This window comes from Prionailurus bengalensis, chromosome C1 (assembly GCF_016509475.1).
Source record: "Prionailurus bengalensis isolate Pbe53 chromosome C1, Fcat_Pben_1.1_paternal_pri, whole genome shotgun sequence".
Classification (NCBI taxonomy): domain Eukaryota; kingdom Metazoa; phylum Chordata; class Mammalia; order Carnivora; family Felidae; genus Prionailurus; species Prionailurus bengalensis.
Window position 1 is genome coordinate 204014734 of NC_057345.1, and position 15437 is coordinate 204030170.

Genomic DNA, 15437 nt, shown 5'->3' on the forward strand with positions numbered 1-15437 from the left:
TACGCCCCCCCCCCAACCCCCTTGCTTACCCAGCTGCTCAGCCCCAGGCACAGTCTGAGCCATGAAGGTTCCCTGCTGGCTGAGTGGTGAGGGACATGTGGTACCAGGGACATGGGGGAAGAGCACAGAGGCGCCCCAGATGTGTGCATGACCACATCAGGGACAGCCAGAATGCAGGCAGATGGGTGGGGAAGCTGCTGGAAGGCCCAGGATCAGCCTAAGGCCAAGGGCTCATTTCCCCTTCCTTCCAATGACCAAATACACTAGGAGTTTGGGGGACTCAAGCAGCTAGTTATTCCCCCTTACCTTGCTGAGGGGCACTGGTCCCTGAGGCCTGAAGGATGGGATAAAAAGCTCTCTTCTCGGTCTGGGGCTGCTTTCCCCTCCTCTTCACCAAGATGTTCTCTTGCAGAACATCAGGACTGAGCTTGGCCTGGTCCGGGTTGGGGCTGTGAGAGTCCCACCTGTTCTCACCCTGGTGCCTCCTCTAGCCCTCCCTTCCCTGTAACCTCCTCCAGGGTTGCCACAGCTGGAACCATTCTCTGAGCTGCCTTTCATCTCTGGTGCCCCCCCCCACCCCCAGTGGCCCCTGTAATTGTGGTCTCAGCTGGCGGCTGCGGGGGCTGGGGCTGGGCTGAGGGCCAGAGCCAAGGGCAGGGCCAGGGTGGGGTCTGGGGGTTGCTGATAGGGGCTTGCCCATGGCAGGGGTCATTTGGGACTGGGGCTCCAGTCACACACTCTTTCTGGGCCTCATCTCCACATATGCCAAGGCCCCTGTGCCTACATATGCCCTCTCCTCTCTGCACTGAGAAGTGCCCCAGGCTTGGGTACTTTTAGACCCTCATGACATCAGGCCAGAACTACGCCCCAGTGCAAACAAGGCTTGAGAATCGTTATTTGCCTCCTGGGATTTTCAAAGAAAGGGACTTCTCCCTCTCTTTTACACCTCTGTATTTCTTGAGCTGTTAGAGGGTGGGGGAGCAAAGAGACCTCCCCTCGGCAGAGGCAGGTCAAAGGAAAAAGAAATCAGTCCCTCAAGCAGGTCAGCAGAATTTCCCAAATGTGGTCCTCATGAAAATCACTTGGGATACTGCTAGAAATGCAGACCCCCAGGCCTTGCCCCCCGACAGGCTGATTCAGCTGCATTGGACCGGGAATCAGTATTCCCCACAATGGCGTACCCCAGGGGATACCTATGATGAGGCATCAAGCCTGGAAAGGCTAGTGTGAGCTGTATCTGGGGAGTAAGGTCTGCAAGCTGGATTATGAAGCCATTCCCTGTCCCAGGTTGGGCCTCTTCCTAATCCTTTCTGGGTCTCAGTTTCCCCAACAGCCTGGCTTGTCCCTGTGGTGTCTTCTCCCACCTCAGGCTCCTGCCTACCTTCCTGTGCTGAGTCTGGTCGTGCCCTATCCTTCCCCATACCCCAAACCCTCCCCAAACTCTAGTCCCAAGCTGTCCCTGTCCTGCAGCATGGTGAAGGAGAGTGGGGAGGGCAGGGGGCGGCTGGGGTCAAACAAGGCTCTGGCTGACGCAGACTGCTTCCTGCCCCCGGCTGTTTTCCTGCTGTCCAGCCAGACTGCTCCCCCCATTGCCCCACCCCCACCCCCAGCAGCCTCAAGCCCTTAATTCCTGACAGCTGCGATGGCTGCCGGCAGAAATGGGGGGAAAGGAGGGGGGAGGATGCCGTCAGCCTGCTGTTGCTCGGGCTGCCCCCACCACCTGACAGTCTGGGGACAGGGAAAGCCCCACCCCTCTCCCCCAATTCCCCAGGGATGGGCAATTCCAGGAACGGGCCCCTTTTGTCTCAGAGCCCAGAGGCTCCGGTAGTTTGTCCTTAAACCAGGAGAGGGCAATGAGGTTGGGAGGGAGGTATGTGTGTGTAGTAGAGTGAGAGGCTTGTGCCCATTGTACAGAGGAGGATGCTAAGGCCACAGTGGGAATAGGATTCACTATCGGGGCCCAGGTTAGAACCAGAAACAGAAGCTGGAGCCTCTGTCCCCAGTCTGCTGTTTCCTCAGGTCCTTGCCTGGCTGTAGTGTTCAGCTGGGGCGAGAGGACATGAAGGAATCCCAGAGAGGAGTGGGCCTGAGTCAGGAGTCCGGTTTTGGGTGGCTCCCAGAGAACCAAGTACAGGTAGCAAGGGCCAGGCAAGATCTGGAGCATCTGCAGGAAGGCCCAGGGAAGCAGCGCTCAGTGTTGGGGCCACTGCTGCTGTGCTCAGAGTCAAGAGGACTGGGTTGGATTCCAGCTCTTCATTTGCTGTGTGACCTTGAGTAAGTCATGGCCCTCTCTGAGCCTCATTTTCTTAAGAACTAAAAGGGGACAAAATACACACTTTTGGGATTAGAAGGCTCTCTAATACCTCTCCCAGGGTGTGTCACCCCAGGGAGTTCTGCTCCCAGACATTTACTGGAGTCCCAGCACTTTGACCTTCATTGGTTCACTGATCAGATGAGGTGAGCCTCAGTAACCTCATTTCATGAAAGGGCAGAGGGTGGCTCAGTGAGCACGAGGCACCTGTTTAAGGTCACACAGGGAAGAAGAGCAAAATCCAGAGGCTGCCAAACCCCTTTACGGGACCCCCCCCCACACACACACCTGCTACACCAGCCAAGCCTGGGAAGTCCCTCCTGAGGTGGGAGAGGTGGGCAGGGGGGCCAGCCCCTCCCCTCCAGTCCCTGCAGGTGTGTATGTTGGGGAGGACCGCTCCCCGACAGCTGTGTCTCAGCCAGACACACACACTTCGCAGTAACACACACCTTCTTACACAAACCAGCGCGCCCGGCACTGGCATCTCCACGTGCACGCGCGCACAGACCCCAACACCTCTCCTTCCCCAGCCCTCTGCACCGCCGCTTCCACCCCGAGTCCGGAGCCGAAGGGCGCTGTGGCCTCAGGACCCATACACGCCTCCACCCCCCGTAGTGACGTCACCTGGGGTAGAGCCCTGAGACACTCTGCGGGGGGGGGGGGGGGGGGGGGAGGGAGGAAAGGGGAGGCGGTAGAGCTCCCTGTGCCGGGACAGTCACTCACTCTCTGGGCGGTGGGGCCGGGCACAAACAGCGCCGTCCCCCCTTCAACACCACCCGCCCCCCCCCCACCCCCCGCCCTCCTCGCACGCCCTCGGAAGCACAGGCTCGTGGCGCTGCTCTGGGGGGCTCCCGGGCACCCAGCCTCTCATCCCCAGCCCGCAGCACCTCCGGGCCCCCCTTACCCTCGAGAGGCACCGGGAGTTGTCGCAGGGGGGCCTCGGGAAATTCCCCGGACCCCTGTGCCAGGAGGTGCCCGGTGCGCCCGCCCGCCCCCCCACCCCGAGGGCGGTGCCCGGGGGCGCTGCCCCATGGAGCGGGGAGGCGGGCGCCGTCTGCTCTCGGAGCCGTGACCCGAGTCGGAGCTCCGTGTCGCAGCCGCCCCGACCCCCGCGGATCATGCGCCGTCGCCCCTGGCTCGCCGGTCCCGCCGGGCTGTGAGCCCCCCACTCCTGGCCCGTCACGGCCCGCGCGCCATGGGCAGCACCCACCCTTGCCCCTGGCTGCGGCTCCGACCTCGGCCCCAGCCGCGGCCCGCGCTCTGCGCGCTCCTGTTCTTACTGCTGCTGGCTGCCGCCGTGCCCAGGTGAGCCCTCACCTTACGCCCCGCCCTCCTGGAGAGCTGGGACCCCCAGCCACGGGGGCCTCCGGCGTTCCCTCTGGGGCAGGGGACCCTGGAAGGAGGGAGGGACAGTGTCTCAGAAAAGAGCTGGTGCCCAATGAAAGACAGTGCCCTCACAGGAGGGGGCTGAACTGGTGACAGAGTATGGGCAGTCCAGGGAGGCAAGGCAGTGCCCAGGAAAGTGATGGCTACTGGAAGAGGAGGTGTGTGCGCGGAGGGGAGCAAGTGCCAACCTGGAGTCCATGCCAGGCCAGGGGAATGCACCCCTACCCCAGGAGTAAGCTCAGACTGCGTTGCTCCTCCTTGGAGATCACTCCCAGACAGGGGCATGGGTTGGGGGCTGGAAGGGAGTAGTTCAGGTGGGGTCACTGTGACACTGCAGCTGGAAGGGTTCTCAGTGTGTGTGTGTGTGTGTGTGTGTGTGTGTGTGTGTGTGATATTGTGAGCCCTGCAAGCTATGTTGTTAAATAGCAGTCTGTGTGTCCACATATATGTGAATGTGCGAGCTTCTGGATCAGTGTATGTTAAGATGAACACATGTGTATGCTTGTGAGTGTCTTTGTGTATGTGTGTATAACGATGCCTGACTGAAGCATGCATGTGTGGAAGTGTTCCTGGGTCTGGGTGGCCATCTCCATGTGTGCAGCAGTGTGTCTGTGTGACTGTGACTGTCTGAAACATGTCTTGGGAGTGGTCTCCTGGGGATCGCTACGTATGTGAGCATCTATGCCTGGGGATGTACTTATGAAATACTGTGTACGCAGGCATTTCGGATGTGTGTCCATTTACACGTTAACCTGTGTGGGTGTGCGGCTGGCTGGGTGGTGTTGGAGGAAATGAGAGGATCAAGGACAGGAGAATGCTTTAGGAATATACATGATGGGCCAAACCTTCAGAAGCAGGCGTTGGAGAAGAGGAACTGTGGCCTTTGGGACTGAGTGTAACTTGTTGAATGGGGCCCTCCTAGCTCCCCAAAACACTCACCCACACCCAACCCCCACACCTGCAGGTCTGCACCCAACGACATTCTGGGCCTCCGCCTCCCCCCGGAGCCTGTGCTCAATGCCAACACGGTGTGCCTAACGTTGCCGGGCCTGAGTAGGCGGCAGATGGAAGTGTGTGTGCGCCACCCCGACGTGGCCGCCTCAGCCATCCAGGGCATCCAGATCGCCATCCACGAGTGCCAGCACCAGTTCCGGGACCAGCGCTGGAACTGCTCTAGTCTCGAGACTCGAAACAAGATCCCCTACGAGAGTCCCATCTTCAGCAGAGGTAGCTGCCCCTCGCCCTTGCCCTTCTGCCCACCCCATTCAGCACCCCACCCCCAAAGCTATCTGCCAACCATCCCCACTGCCTCAAGCTGGCAACCTCCCCAGGTGCCCATCTACCAACCATGCTGCTCCTCTGCTCTTTCTGGTCTTGGACAGTCCATGGGGGCCAGCCAAACGGGGAAGATGTGTCTCCAGCCTGCGCTGGGTGGGCTGACCGTAGCAGGTTCTGTGCCCGAGAGTTGACTCCTGGGTTATCCTGCCTGGTCATTGACACTGTATATCTCAAGCCTGGGAAATATAAGTATCTGTCACCTTCCTCAGTTTACCCTCTACCCTCTAGTAAACAGCACTTGGGATGGAGAGCCCGTGATAAAGTACCCAGAGTCAGTACGGAGGACTTTTGCCAAATGGGGTAGGTGAGGGAAGCTGGGGCAGGTAAAATGTCTGTACTTCTGCAGAAGTTCTTCCCGGCAAGGTACACCACCAGCCTCTGTGTCATTCTCACCGCCCCCGAAAACCTTCTCTGAATCAGAGGCACTGGGTGTGTGCCCGCCTCCTGCCCAGCAGGCCCGACCGCCCTGCCAATCCCTCTTCCCCTCACAGCCCAGAGAAGCCACAGCCCGATCCCTGTCCTCCCTCTGTGACTTCTGAGTGACCCAGGGCCCACCCTGACAACCCTTAGGGTTGGAGATGGCAGGAGGCCTTGTCACTCATTTCTGTTCCCACCCGTCTCCTGCCCTGGTACCTTAGGCCTTGCCTCAGGCCTTTTGGGGGAAGATAGGCGTTATCCACCTCTCCTCTCAGCTGCTTGAGTGGGACAGTGTGGGGACCTGGCTCTGAGACTTGTCCAATTTTCTTGCCCAGTGGAGGAGGAGTTGTACCCCTATATTCTGTGCCCTTGGGGTCCAGAGGCTTCTAGGAGAGTCAGACTCTAAAGCACCCTATTCCGGAAAGAACTCGGCAAGCTGGGGCCTTTCCCTTTTCACCAGGACCCCTACTTGCATCCCCTGGGCCCCCAAGTCAGGGGCCACCGCCGCCTCCTCCAGCCCGGCCCCAGGCCGCCCGCCCCGCCCCCGCGCGCCCTCCCCACCTCCCTCCCCCGCGCGCCCGGGGCGCTGTTTCTATCCTGCCGAGCCCAGCCCGACGCGTGTGGCGGCATGCAGCCGCGAACTAATCCCCGCGGGCCGCGGCAGACGGCTCCCGGCCCGGGCCGCGCGGCTCTCCAAGGGGCACCCCCGCCCGCCCCTGCCCCGCGCTCCCGCCCCGCCCGCCCTGCCGCACCCAAGCCCCGCCAGCCGTCAGTCTGCGGCTGCCCGGGACCCCCGGCGGGGCGCCCCTCCCCGGTCTGCCCCGCGCTCGCCCACGCCAAGTGACAGGCCTGTGCCTCTCTCCTGCCCGGGCCGGGCCCCGCCGGTGCTCGCCGCCGCCGCGCGCCTGCTCCCACTCCGGGTTTCTAGGTCACCCGTGCGCTCCCCGACGCCCGGTTTCCCCTCCAGCACCCGGGCCCGGGAGGTGAGGACACCGGAGGCCTTGCTTTGGGTTTTGCTCGCGGGGGGTTGAATAGGCGCTGAGGTCTCACCCCTGCCGCTCCAGATGAGGCAAGGCAAGACAAGCTCTTCATCCCTCTTCCCCGCCACGGTGTCCCCAGTTCCCCTCTGGGCCTCCTGCCCCCTCTAGATAGAGCGCGCCCACGCGTCCTGATTACTTCGCCCGCTTGAGGCCCGTGTGGCCTGGTGGAGGACGTGGGGTCTTTGAAGCTCAAGGGTGAGTTCAGAGCGGTGGAAGCACGCGGGGTTGGCGCGGTGCCAGGCGCTCCCGGGTTCACCTGCAGTTTAATAAGCGGGAGGTGAGCTGGGGGGACTGGTAGGGGGAGAGGTTAGGGGTGGAGGGGGGGAGACTTGCCGGGGCTAGCCAGGGCGGGGCAGCGCCCAGCGCGTGGGGAGGGGCGGGACAGCTGCGGCCGGGCTCTGGCAGGGGGGCTGGGCTCTTTCCTTTGGCCTTGGAACACTGTCCTACCTATGTGGCTTTTGCTCCTGCATTGAGACATCCCATTTTCTACTTGTCCCTCCTCGGAGGGGACTCTAGGCTTCTGGAAGAAATTGCCACTTTCTCTTTCCAGGGGCCACCATTACAGCCCTCTCTCACTCGGTATCTGTGTTCACCCTCCTCTGGGGTTATGTCGCTGTCCATCTTGGCCCATCACTTCGAGGACTACCTAAATTTGAATTCCACGGGGCCACTCTTGGTGGCAGCCATTCCCCTGGACGGGGTCCTTCCCCCAGTTCCCCTTCTTTTCAAGTTATGAATTGTCCCATGTGGGGTCAGGTGACCTGTTTCCCCCAACTGGAGTACTGGTTGCTGACCGCTCTTCCAACCCAGACTGCCAGTGGGATTCTCTTCAAGGTGCACTCTGCCATGTTTAAAATTCAGAGACTGCAGGGAGGAGGTGGTCCCTGGGACCTGCCACCTTAATACTGTTACTGCCATCTAATTGTCCTGACATCTCCCTGAAAATGGGTTGGGCTGAAGGGATGGAATTCCAGTGAAGGAGAGAAGAGTGCTTGAGCACCTGGAGTGGACAAGCTTGGGAAGGCAGGGCCCAGACCCATCTGGAATGGATGGAAAGAGGGGGCATGAGGCTCTATAGCAAGCAGGGTTCTCAGCCCAATGGAAGCCCACAGTTTGAGAGTCTGGCCTCTGTTCTCCAAGGCTCTGGTTCTTTCTTCTCCCACCTCTCTTTTACATTCATCCTTGAGGAGTCTTGGTTTTATGGCTAGGCCTCCAGGCGTGGGGTGCGTGGTGGCACTCAGATGAGGAGAAGAGGCACAGGCAATTATATCCCAGGATCACCTAAAGTTCCATTATTCTAATAGCACCCAATGAATTCGCTAATACTTATTAAGTACTTGCTGTTTGTCTGGCACTGTTCTAAAGCACTTTATCTGTACTTTAACATCCTCGAACAATCCCCATGCGATAGGTCTTATTAGTATCTTCATTTTACAAATGAAGCTAAGAGAGGTTGGGTAGCTTGCCATTAGTCACACAGCTTGTAAGTGAGCTATAGAGCCAGGACTCAAATGCAGGCCAGCTGTCTTTAGAGATTGCACTCAACCCCCTGCCATACTGCCTCCCAAGCTCCCACCATGTGTCCAGAGGTGAGTGGCACAATGGAGTAGTCCAAGAAATGAAACTCACATGCACACACACACACACACACACGCACAGATACCTACCTTTGTTTGTACAAACGTGTAGCCACATTCAGTGTCACCCCTAAGTGTTCCCACATGCACACAACCTCTTCCTCTCTCTCAGGCCAGGCACATGAGCATGCACAGATTATATGCATGGAGGGAATGGAGACCAGATCTCTCCCCTTCCCTCCCTCTTTGACTCAAATAGGCGGGGCTCAAGCTTCTCTGACCCCTCCTGGTTCCCACTGGCTCCTGAATTCTCTCTCCTCCATGCTCCCCTGCCCTCCAAACCTCCTCCCCCAGCCCCTTCCTGGCCGTTGGCTGCAGCCTGAAGGAGCAGCTGACTCCACTTAGATGCTGGCAGTCCCTGTCCCAGATCAAAGGCAGGACGGCTAATTGTGCGTCTTAACAAGCACCCCCCCTCCCTCCATGCTCCAGGCAGCCCAGCTGGCCATGGCCCCACCCCTCTCCCCCTCCAGCTGGCCAGATGGCACAGTGCCTGCGTCTGCCCCAGACAGCCGGGGCCAGGACCGAAACTGGGGCCCTGAGTGGGAGCTGGGGGCAGAGGCCCAGCAGTCTGGACTTCTCTGAATCTTGGATGTTGGAGCAGAGGGTGGTCACACAAGCCCTGCCTGGTCACCACTAAACGTGGCTGTGACAGCTGCCAGAGGCCATGGGATGGTGTCTTTAGCTGCCTTGGGTAGGTAGGGGTGTTCTATGTAGACTGTAGACTACATTTTTCCAGATTCCTCCAGGCCTGCCTCTGAATGTAAAGAGCCTGGAAGATGGTGGTTGGCCTGGAAGATGGTGGTTGGTCTAGGCTGGCACATCCCCCTAGACCAGCCTCTTGCTCTTTCTTGGTGCTGTGCATAGATAGGGCCATGGAAACTGGAAATTGGGCTGGCTGGGTTTCTTACTCAGGAACATGTCTTCCCTAGAGCCAATGTCCTTTAGCAGCCAGTTCCCAGGCCTGGGAGCTGAGAGAGCTGGGCCTGGGTCCTGCTCTGGTTCTGCTCTGTAACCCCTGTGACCTTGGGCATCCCCCTTTTGCACAGTGTGTGTGTGTGTGTGTGTGTGTTGGAGGGGGAGATGATTTCTGAGGCTTGGGCTGCTTCTGGAAGTCTGAGTATTGCCATTTGTCCTAGGAGTGGGCTAATGACTCCCCTAGCAATAAGGGAAGCGCTCAGAGTTCCACAGCTAAAAGGCAAGGGATAAACACAGGCTGTGCTCCCCAGGGACTTAGGTCTGCCATTTCTCTTGGGCCCTACATCCCATGTCAGTGTCTACTCCTCTTTGCCTCCCACCAATTCCCAACATCCCCTTAAAAGGCTCCAGCCCAATCCTCATCCCCTCCTGTCTGTTCATAGCTGGGCTCCTTACGGAAAGGTTCTGGAGATGCCACAAGCTGGAGAGAGAAGATAGACAGGGACAGCCTGCTTCATGGGCTTCTAGTGGCCCACGTGATTTATTCTAAAATGGGTCTTGAGCTTCTGGGCTCTGTCCCTGACTGGGGAAAACAAGAAGCAATGGCCTAAAATTACAGCAGTAGTGAGTGAAGTCAGACAACAGGAAGAACTTCTCAATAATGGCTAATGTTTGTGCAGTACTTACTATGAATAAGGTGCTCTTCTAAGTACTTTAAATTTACTAACTAATTTAATCCTTGGGACAAAAATGAAGCAGGTAAAAACAATCTTGTCTTGCAGATATGAAAACTGAAGCACAGAGGTCAAGTCACTTGGTCAAAGTTGGGTAGCTATTAACAGTTAGTAAGTGGAAGAGCCAGGATTTGAACCCAGACAATCTGGCTGCTTGAGAGTTCATACTTTTAACTACTACACGTTTTGTCAAGTTTTGTTGTTGTTGTTGTTGTTGTCGTCGTCGTCGTTTTGGCTAGACAAGAAAAGGAGGACAGGACCCTATGATGCAGAGGGTGAGTGTGAGGGGTAGGTTTGGGCTAGGGTCTCTGTTCAGTCCTGGTTGGCTCTCTGAGGGCTATGGGAACTCCCAGAGCATGTGCTTCCAGGCTTCAGCACTAGGGTGGAAGGATCTAGAGTTTTTTTCCTCTGACTCTCTGGCCTCCCGCAAGCCATCAATCTCCAGCCAGGTCTGGGCTTCCACGACAGGTGCCTATGGCACAGGTGAGTTCTCCTCTTCATACGGAGGCTCTCATTGCTCTTGGCTTCTTCTCCCACTGCCCACACTCTCTCGGTTCCAGAGGCTGGTCAGAAACCTGTAAAATGCTGCTAGCTGGTCCCCTCTCAGATGCAGAATAAGGAAGAAGCAGCTTGTGGGGCCAGGAGCCAGACCGTCCTCTGTAAGTAGGCCTCCCCCTGCCACAGGCCCAGACCTTCCCAGAGGATGGCTCAGGCTGAGAACACCGAGGAGAAAAGTAGTGTAGACAAGTCCTGGGCCCCTGCAAGTGGTCGTCAGGGGCTTTGTGCTCCAGAGCATCAAAAAGAAGGTGTCTGCCTTAACTCACCCTTCCCTCTCAATTTTCAACACTCCTGCAGGGCAATGGGCTTATTTCCAGCATTCCTCAAACAACCTCTTCAGATGACCTAGACCCACTGCAGGCAGTGTGGCTGGGCAACGCCCGTTTCCTCCGAGCAGATTTTCTGGGATGTCCTGTGGACAGGAAAAGGGGAAACTCTGCTGGCTCTTTCCTCTGCCTCTTGAATCTGGCAGTCAGGGAGTGTTCTGTAGTGGGGCCCAAGGGGTGGCACCAGGCAGGCAATCTTGGGGCCGGGAGCTGTCAGAGGACACTCTCCTCTTAGTTACCTTCTGCCCATGAACATCTTCTGGGGCCTGGAATTCTATCTCTAGTCATTTATTTTTTTAGCTTAAATTTTGCCTTCTTTCCGCAGGCTTATTTTTAAATTGCAAATATCACATGAGAGGTAACAGATGAAGTCCCTGATCTGAAAAAGAAATGTTTCCCAGATACTTTATGCCCAACAGGAGAGAGGTAGACACGAATTCTGAGCTTGCTAAGGGTGATGTTAGTGGAACAGGGAGTGAAGTACAAAAGAGGACTCTGGGGAGACCTCCCACACTCCACCCTGCATGCAGAACTTCTGATGTGATTTCTGCCCCTCTTCGAATCTGTGTCCTTGTCCCAGACCTTCCCCCAACACTGCGCCTCCATTTCCCCTTTGTGTGGTAAGAAGGTTGGGCAGAGAGGGCAGAGGGATGAACGTGGAGGCCCCTGAGAGTCCTTTCCCTGGATCTCCACCCTCAGGTTTCCGAGAGAGTGCCTTCGCCTACGCCATCGCTGCAGCGGGCGTAGTGCACGCGGTGTCCAATGCCTGCGCCCTGGGCAAACTGAGGGCCTGCGGCTGCGACGCCTCTCGGCGCGGGGACGAGGAGGCCTTCCGTCGGAAGCTGCACCGCCTGCAGCTGGACGCGCTGCAGCGCGGTAAGGGCCTGAGCCACGGGGTCCCGGAACACCCAGCCCTGCCCCCTGCCAGCCCGGGCCTGCAGGACTCCTGGGAGTGGGGCGGCTGTAGCCCCGACGTGGGCTTCGGGGAGCGCTTCTCGAAGGACTTTCTGGACTCCCGGGAGCCTCACAGAGACATCCACGCACGCATGAGGCTCCACAACAACCGAGTTGGGAGGCAGGTGAGAGCCCCACACCCGCCTGGGCCTGCTCCAGATCCCTCTGCCTAGGGCTCCTCCCTTCCCCCCAGGCCTTGCTCTGGGACCCAGAGCTCCCCCCTTACTCAGCAACTCTCTCATTGTCCCTGCCTAATCCAGTCATCAAACATGCATTGGATACTTACTGTGTGCCAGGCACTGGACTAGTCTGGGATGCAAGGATGAGAAAAACCCTGTCCTGGATCAGCCTGCTCGCTTTTTTTTTTTTTTTTTTTTTTTTTTTTTGTGGTGAGCACTGGATGGGGGGGTGGTGGTGGGGACAGGGCTGCAGACAGGGCCTCCGGGGCCTTGGCCTTGCTCTGCCTCTCTGTGGCCTCCCCTATAAAGCAAGAAGGTTGAACTGGGTCATCCAGCTCCCTAGTCTCCCCTGCCCTGGCCCAGCTCTAACGTTCCATGATTCTGTGCTATCCTATGCTGTGACCCTCTACCTGTTCTCCCAGCCTTTCTGTGCAGAATGAGGGATTCCTGCAAGGGGAGGTTCCTCGGGGCCACTGAGGTCCTGTGTTATGGTTACCTTCCTCCTTTTTCTCCCTATCCTTGAATGTTCGTACTCCCTCAAAGGTCATAAATTAAAAAAAAAAAGAAAAAGAAGAAGAAAAAGAAGAAGGAGAAGAAGAAGAAGAAGAAAGGAAAGAAAGAAAGAATCAATCGCTTGCATTTATTGAGTGCTTACTATGTGTTAGGTACCGTCTGGAGCACCACACCACATCACATATTAGCCTTTTTAATCTTTACAACTACCTATGAGGGTGCTAGTAGCAGCCTCGTGTTCAAATATGGAAAGTGAGGTACAGAGAGATGAAGAAGCTTGCCCAAGGTGGTGCAGCTGGTAAGGAAGGGATAGAGGCGGATTCATCGCCGGGCAGCTGAGCCTTTCGCTCCACAGGGTCGTCTGCGCTGGGTGCGTGCCTCCACTAAGATGCCTCCTTAGCCTTCGTGGTAGCCCAACACCCTCCTTTTCTGGCTGTTCAGCCCCTATGCCTTCTCTCGGCTCTGCCTGGCCTGCTCAGGCCTCATTTCTGGCTTCCCCTCACCCGGCCTGGCACCTGCGCCTCCTGACTCCCCTTTCTCCTGTCCTCTGGGCCCGGTGCTTCACCGACTCCTTCCACAAAGACTCGGAGCTGATTCAGCTCTTCCCATCCTGACTTAGAGGTGAAGTAAACTGAGGCATATCCACCCTCAGGTCACATCCAGCTTCCACCCAGCCCTGCCCTATTAGTGCAGCTCTTTTCCCAAGCTTCCATGCTATCCCAGCCCATACCAACAGTGCCTCCTACTCCTCGTTAAACTGGTTAATTAATGGCTGCTGTCTGTGGGAAGCGAATGTTCTGGAGCCGTTGGCCAGCCGAGGCCCTGGGCTCGGTCCTCCATGGTGTTGCCACCACAGGCTGCACCTACAAGCTGCGGAGCCCTTTAACACTCAGAGGGCAGGGTCTCGCTCTTCTGGCACTAACCGCCCAGGTGTGAGGGCCCCAGATCACTGGTCTCCCTGTCTGCAGCTGTGTTTTGGAATGGAGTCCCGGGAAAGGAAGATGTCTCCAGTGTCTCTAATGAGGATAATGTCAAGGGGTCCTTTGGGAGGAGATTCTAGGGCAGGTTGAGAGTTGGGCAGGGGGTCGGTATACCACACCCCTGTAACTACCTCCCTTGGATGCTTGGGAACTTCTCGCTTTCATTGGGCTGAGGGTCTGGCTCTCTGGGGGCTGCTCCCATTCTGTATTCAGGTAGAGCTTTTGGCCCCGGTTGGTGCTCACTGTTCCCTAGGAGGAACTGTGACATTCAGCAGTGGGCAGAATAAGCTCCAGCCGGTATAATGGGGTGAAGGGGAGACTCCTCAGCTCCTGTCCCCTCCTTAGGCTCCCTGCAAAGGGCTGCAGGGCCCAGAGAAGGAAAGGGGCTTTCTCAGCCTCCCCGCAGCCCCCACTCACAGCCTGGATTGAGGCCAGAGGCTTTGGGGATAGGATACAGTGGGGCCAGCAACCCCCTGCTTCTGGCCCCCACCTGAGGGATGGAAGGAGAGGGAATTTCCCTGAGGATCTGGGATCCCCCCTCAGGAAGCAAGAGCCTCCAGCCCCAAGAGCCCCCTGCAGCTGGTGGGAAAGGAGAAGAGGGGAGGAAGGAGGGAATTCCCCCAGGACCTGGCCTTGTGGGAGGCGGATGGGAGAACAGCAGAAGAGCAGGCGGAGTTCTTCTCCCGACTGCCTGGCTCAGGAGCTGTGCGCCCGCCTCCCCACTCTGCCCCGCTTTGGGCCTCAGCTTTTGCATCCGTTCAATGGGAGTCGGTTTCAGAAGTCTCCGAGGAGATTCTGGCAGGCCAGTGCCTGCGCTGGGAGGAGGGCCGTGGGGCCGACCGCGGGCGTCACCCCTCGCCGTGCCTCCCTCTGCAGGCGGTGATGGAGAACATGCGGCGGAAGTGCAAGTGCCACGGCACGTCAGGCAGCTGCCAGCTCAAGACGTGCTGGCAGGTGACGCCGGAGTTCCGCGCCGTGGGGGCGCTGCTGCGCAGCCGCTTCCACCGCGCCACGCTCATCCGGCCGCACAACCGCAACGGTGGCCAGCTGGAGCCCGGCCCCGCGGGGGCCCCCTCGCCAGCCCCGGGCGTCCCGGGGCCGCGGCGCCGGGCCAGCCCCGCCGACCTGGTCTACTTCGAGAAGTCGCCCGACTTCTGCGAGCGCGAGCCGCGCCTGGACTCGGCGGGCACCGTGGGCCGCCTGTGCAACAAGAGCAGCGCGGGCCCCGACGGCTGCGGTAGCATGTGCTGCGGCCGCGGCCACAACATCCTGCGCCAGACGCGCAGCGAGCGCTGCCACTGCCGCTTCCACTGGTGCTGCTTCGTGGTCTGCGAGGAGTGCCGCATCACCGAGTGGGTCAGCGTCTGCAAGTGAGCGGAAGGCTTCCTTCCCCTCCCTGAGCCTGGCCCTCTGCGGCTTGCCGTCTTGGCCCGGCAGCAGCGTCGCCCTGGCTCCTGGGAGAGGAGTTTGGACCATCTGATCCGATAGGAACCTCCCGGCTCTGAGGGTCAAGTCTGCAATCAGGGGAGAGTCCAGGCCTGCCTGGACCCCACCACTCACTTCTGGGGGCTCCGGGACTGATGTGCCGCCCTGCTTCTTGCCCTAAGCTTAGACGGCTCAGTTGGGCTGGGGATTGCCCGACACCCACTCCAGAGGGCAAGTGTCAGCCAGGCAGCCTCTGGGCCTGTCTCCTTTCGTGCCTTCACCTCTAACCCTGGAAGCTGAAGGGCAGGGGAAAGATGATTAGAAAAGAAGAAATGGACGCAACTGAGCTGAAGTGATTCTGTAGAGGCCTAGGATGCCCTCCCCCAAGGGCCTCTGTCCCTCATCATTCATTTAACAAATATTTATTTTGCATTCTTTGTGGCCTGGCACTCTGCAGGGGACGATGGGTGCTGGGGAGACAGATGTGAATAAGAGAGACACAGCCCCGGCCTCTTGGAGTTTACATTCTGGTTGGGAGAGAGGGACAATAAACAAGTAAATATACAAACCAGGTCATCTCAGACAATGCTCTGTACCACGAAGCAAATAAAGCACGGTGCTGGATGTAGAGTGATGTGTGGGGAGTGGGGTCCCTTTAGTGTTTATTTTTTATGTTTGCATTTTAAAAGCCTGTTTTCATTTGAGTACAGTTGACACGCAATGT

General features: G+C 58.1%; 1 protein-coding gene across 1 annotated transcript; it reads left to right on the forward strand.

Moving 5' to 3' along the window:
* The first annotated feature begins 3117 nt into the window (after nt 1-3117).
* WNT10A (Wnt family member 10A) lies at nt 3118-15357 on the forward strand. Its single transcript, XM_043577847.1, has 4 exons — nt 3118-3616; nt 4662-4924; nt 11362-11741; nt 14165-15357. Exons 1-4 carry the CDS (start codon nt 3507-3509, stop codon nt 14660-14662), a joined length of 1251 nt encoding a protein of 416 aa, XP_043433782.1. The 5' UTR covers nt 3118-3506; the 3' UTR covers nt 14663-15357.
* Nucleotides 15358-15437: the final 80 nt, after the last annotated feature.

Coding starts and splice junctions, on each gene's coding strand:
- WNT10A (XM_043577847.1), top strand. CDS start 3,507: ATGGGCAGCACCCACCCTTGCCCCTGGCTGCGGCTCCGACCTCGGCCC. Junction 3,617..4,661: donor CTGGCTGCCGCCGTGCCCAG/GTGAGCCCTCAC, acceptor CCACACCTGCAG/GTCTGCACCCAACGACATTC. Junction 11,742..14,164: donor ACAACCGAGTTGGGAGGCAG/GTGAGAGCCCCA, acceptor CTCCCTCTGCAG/GCGGTGATGGAGAACATGCG.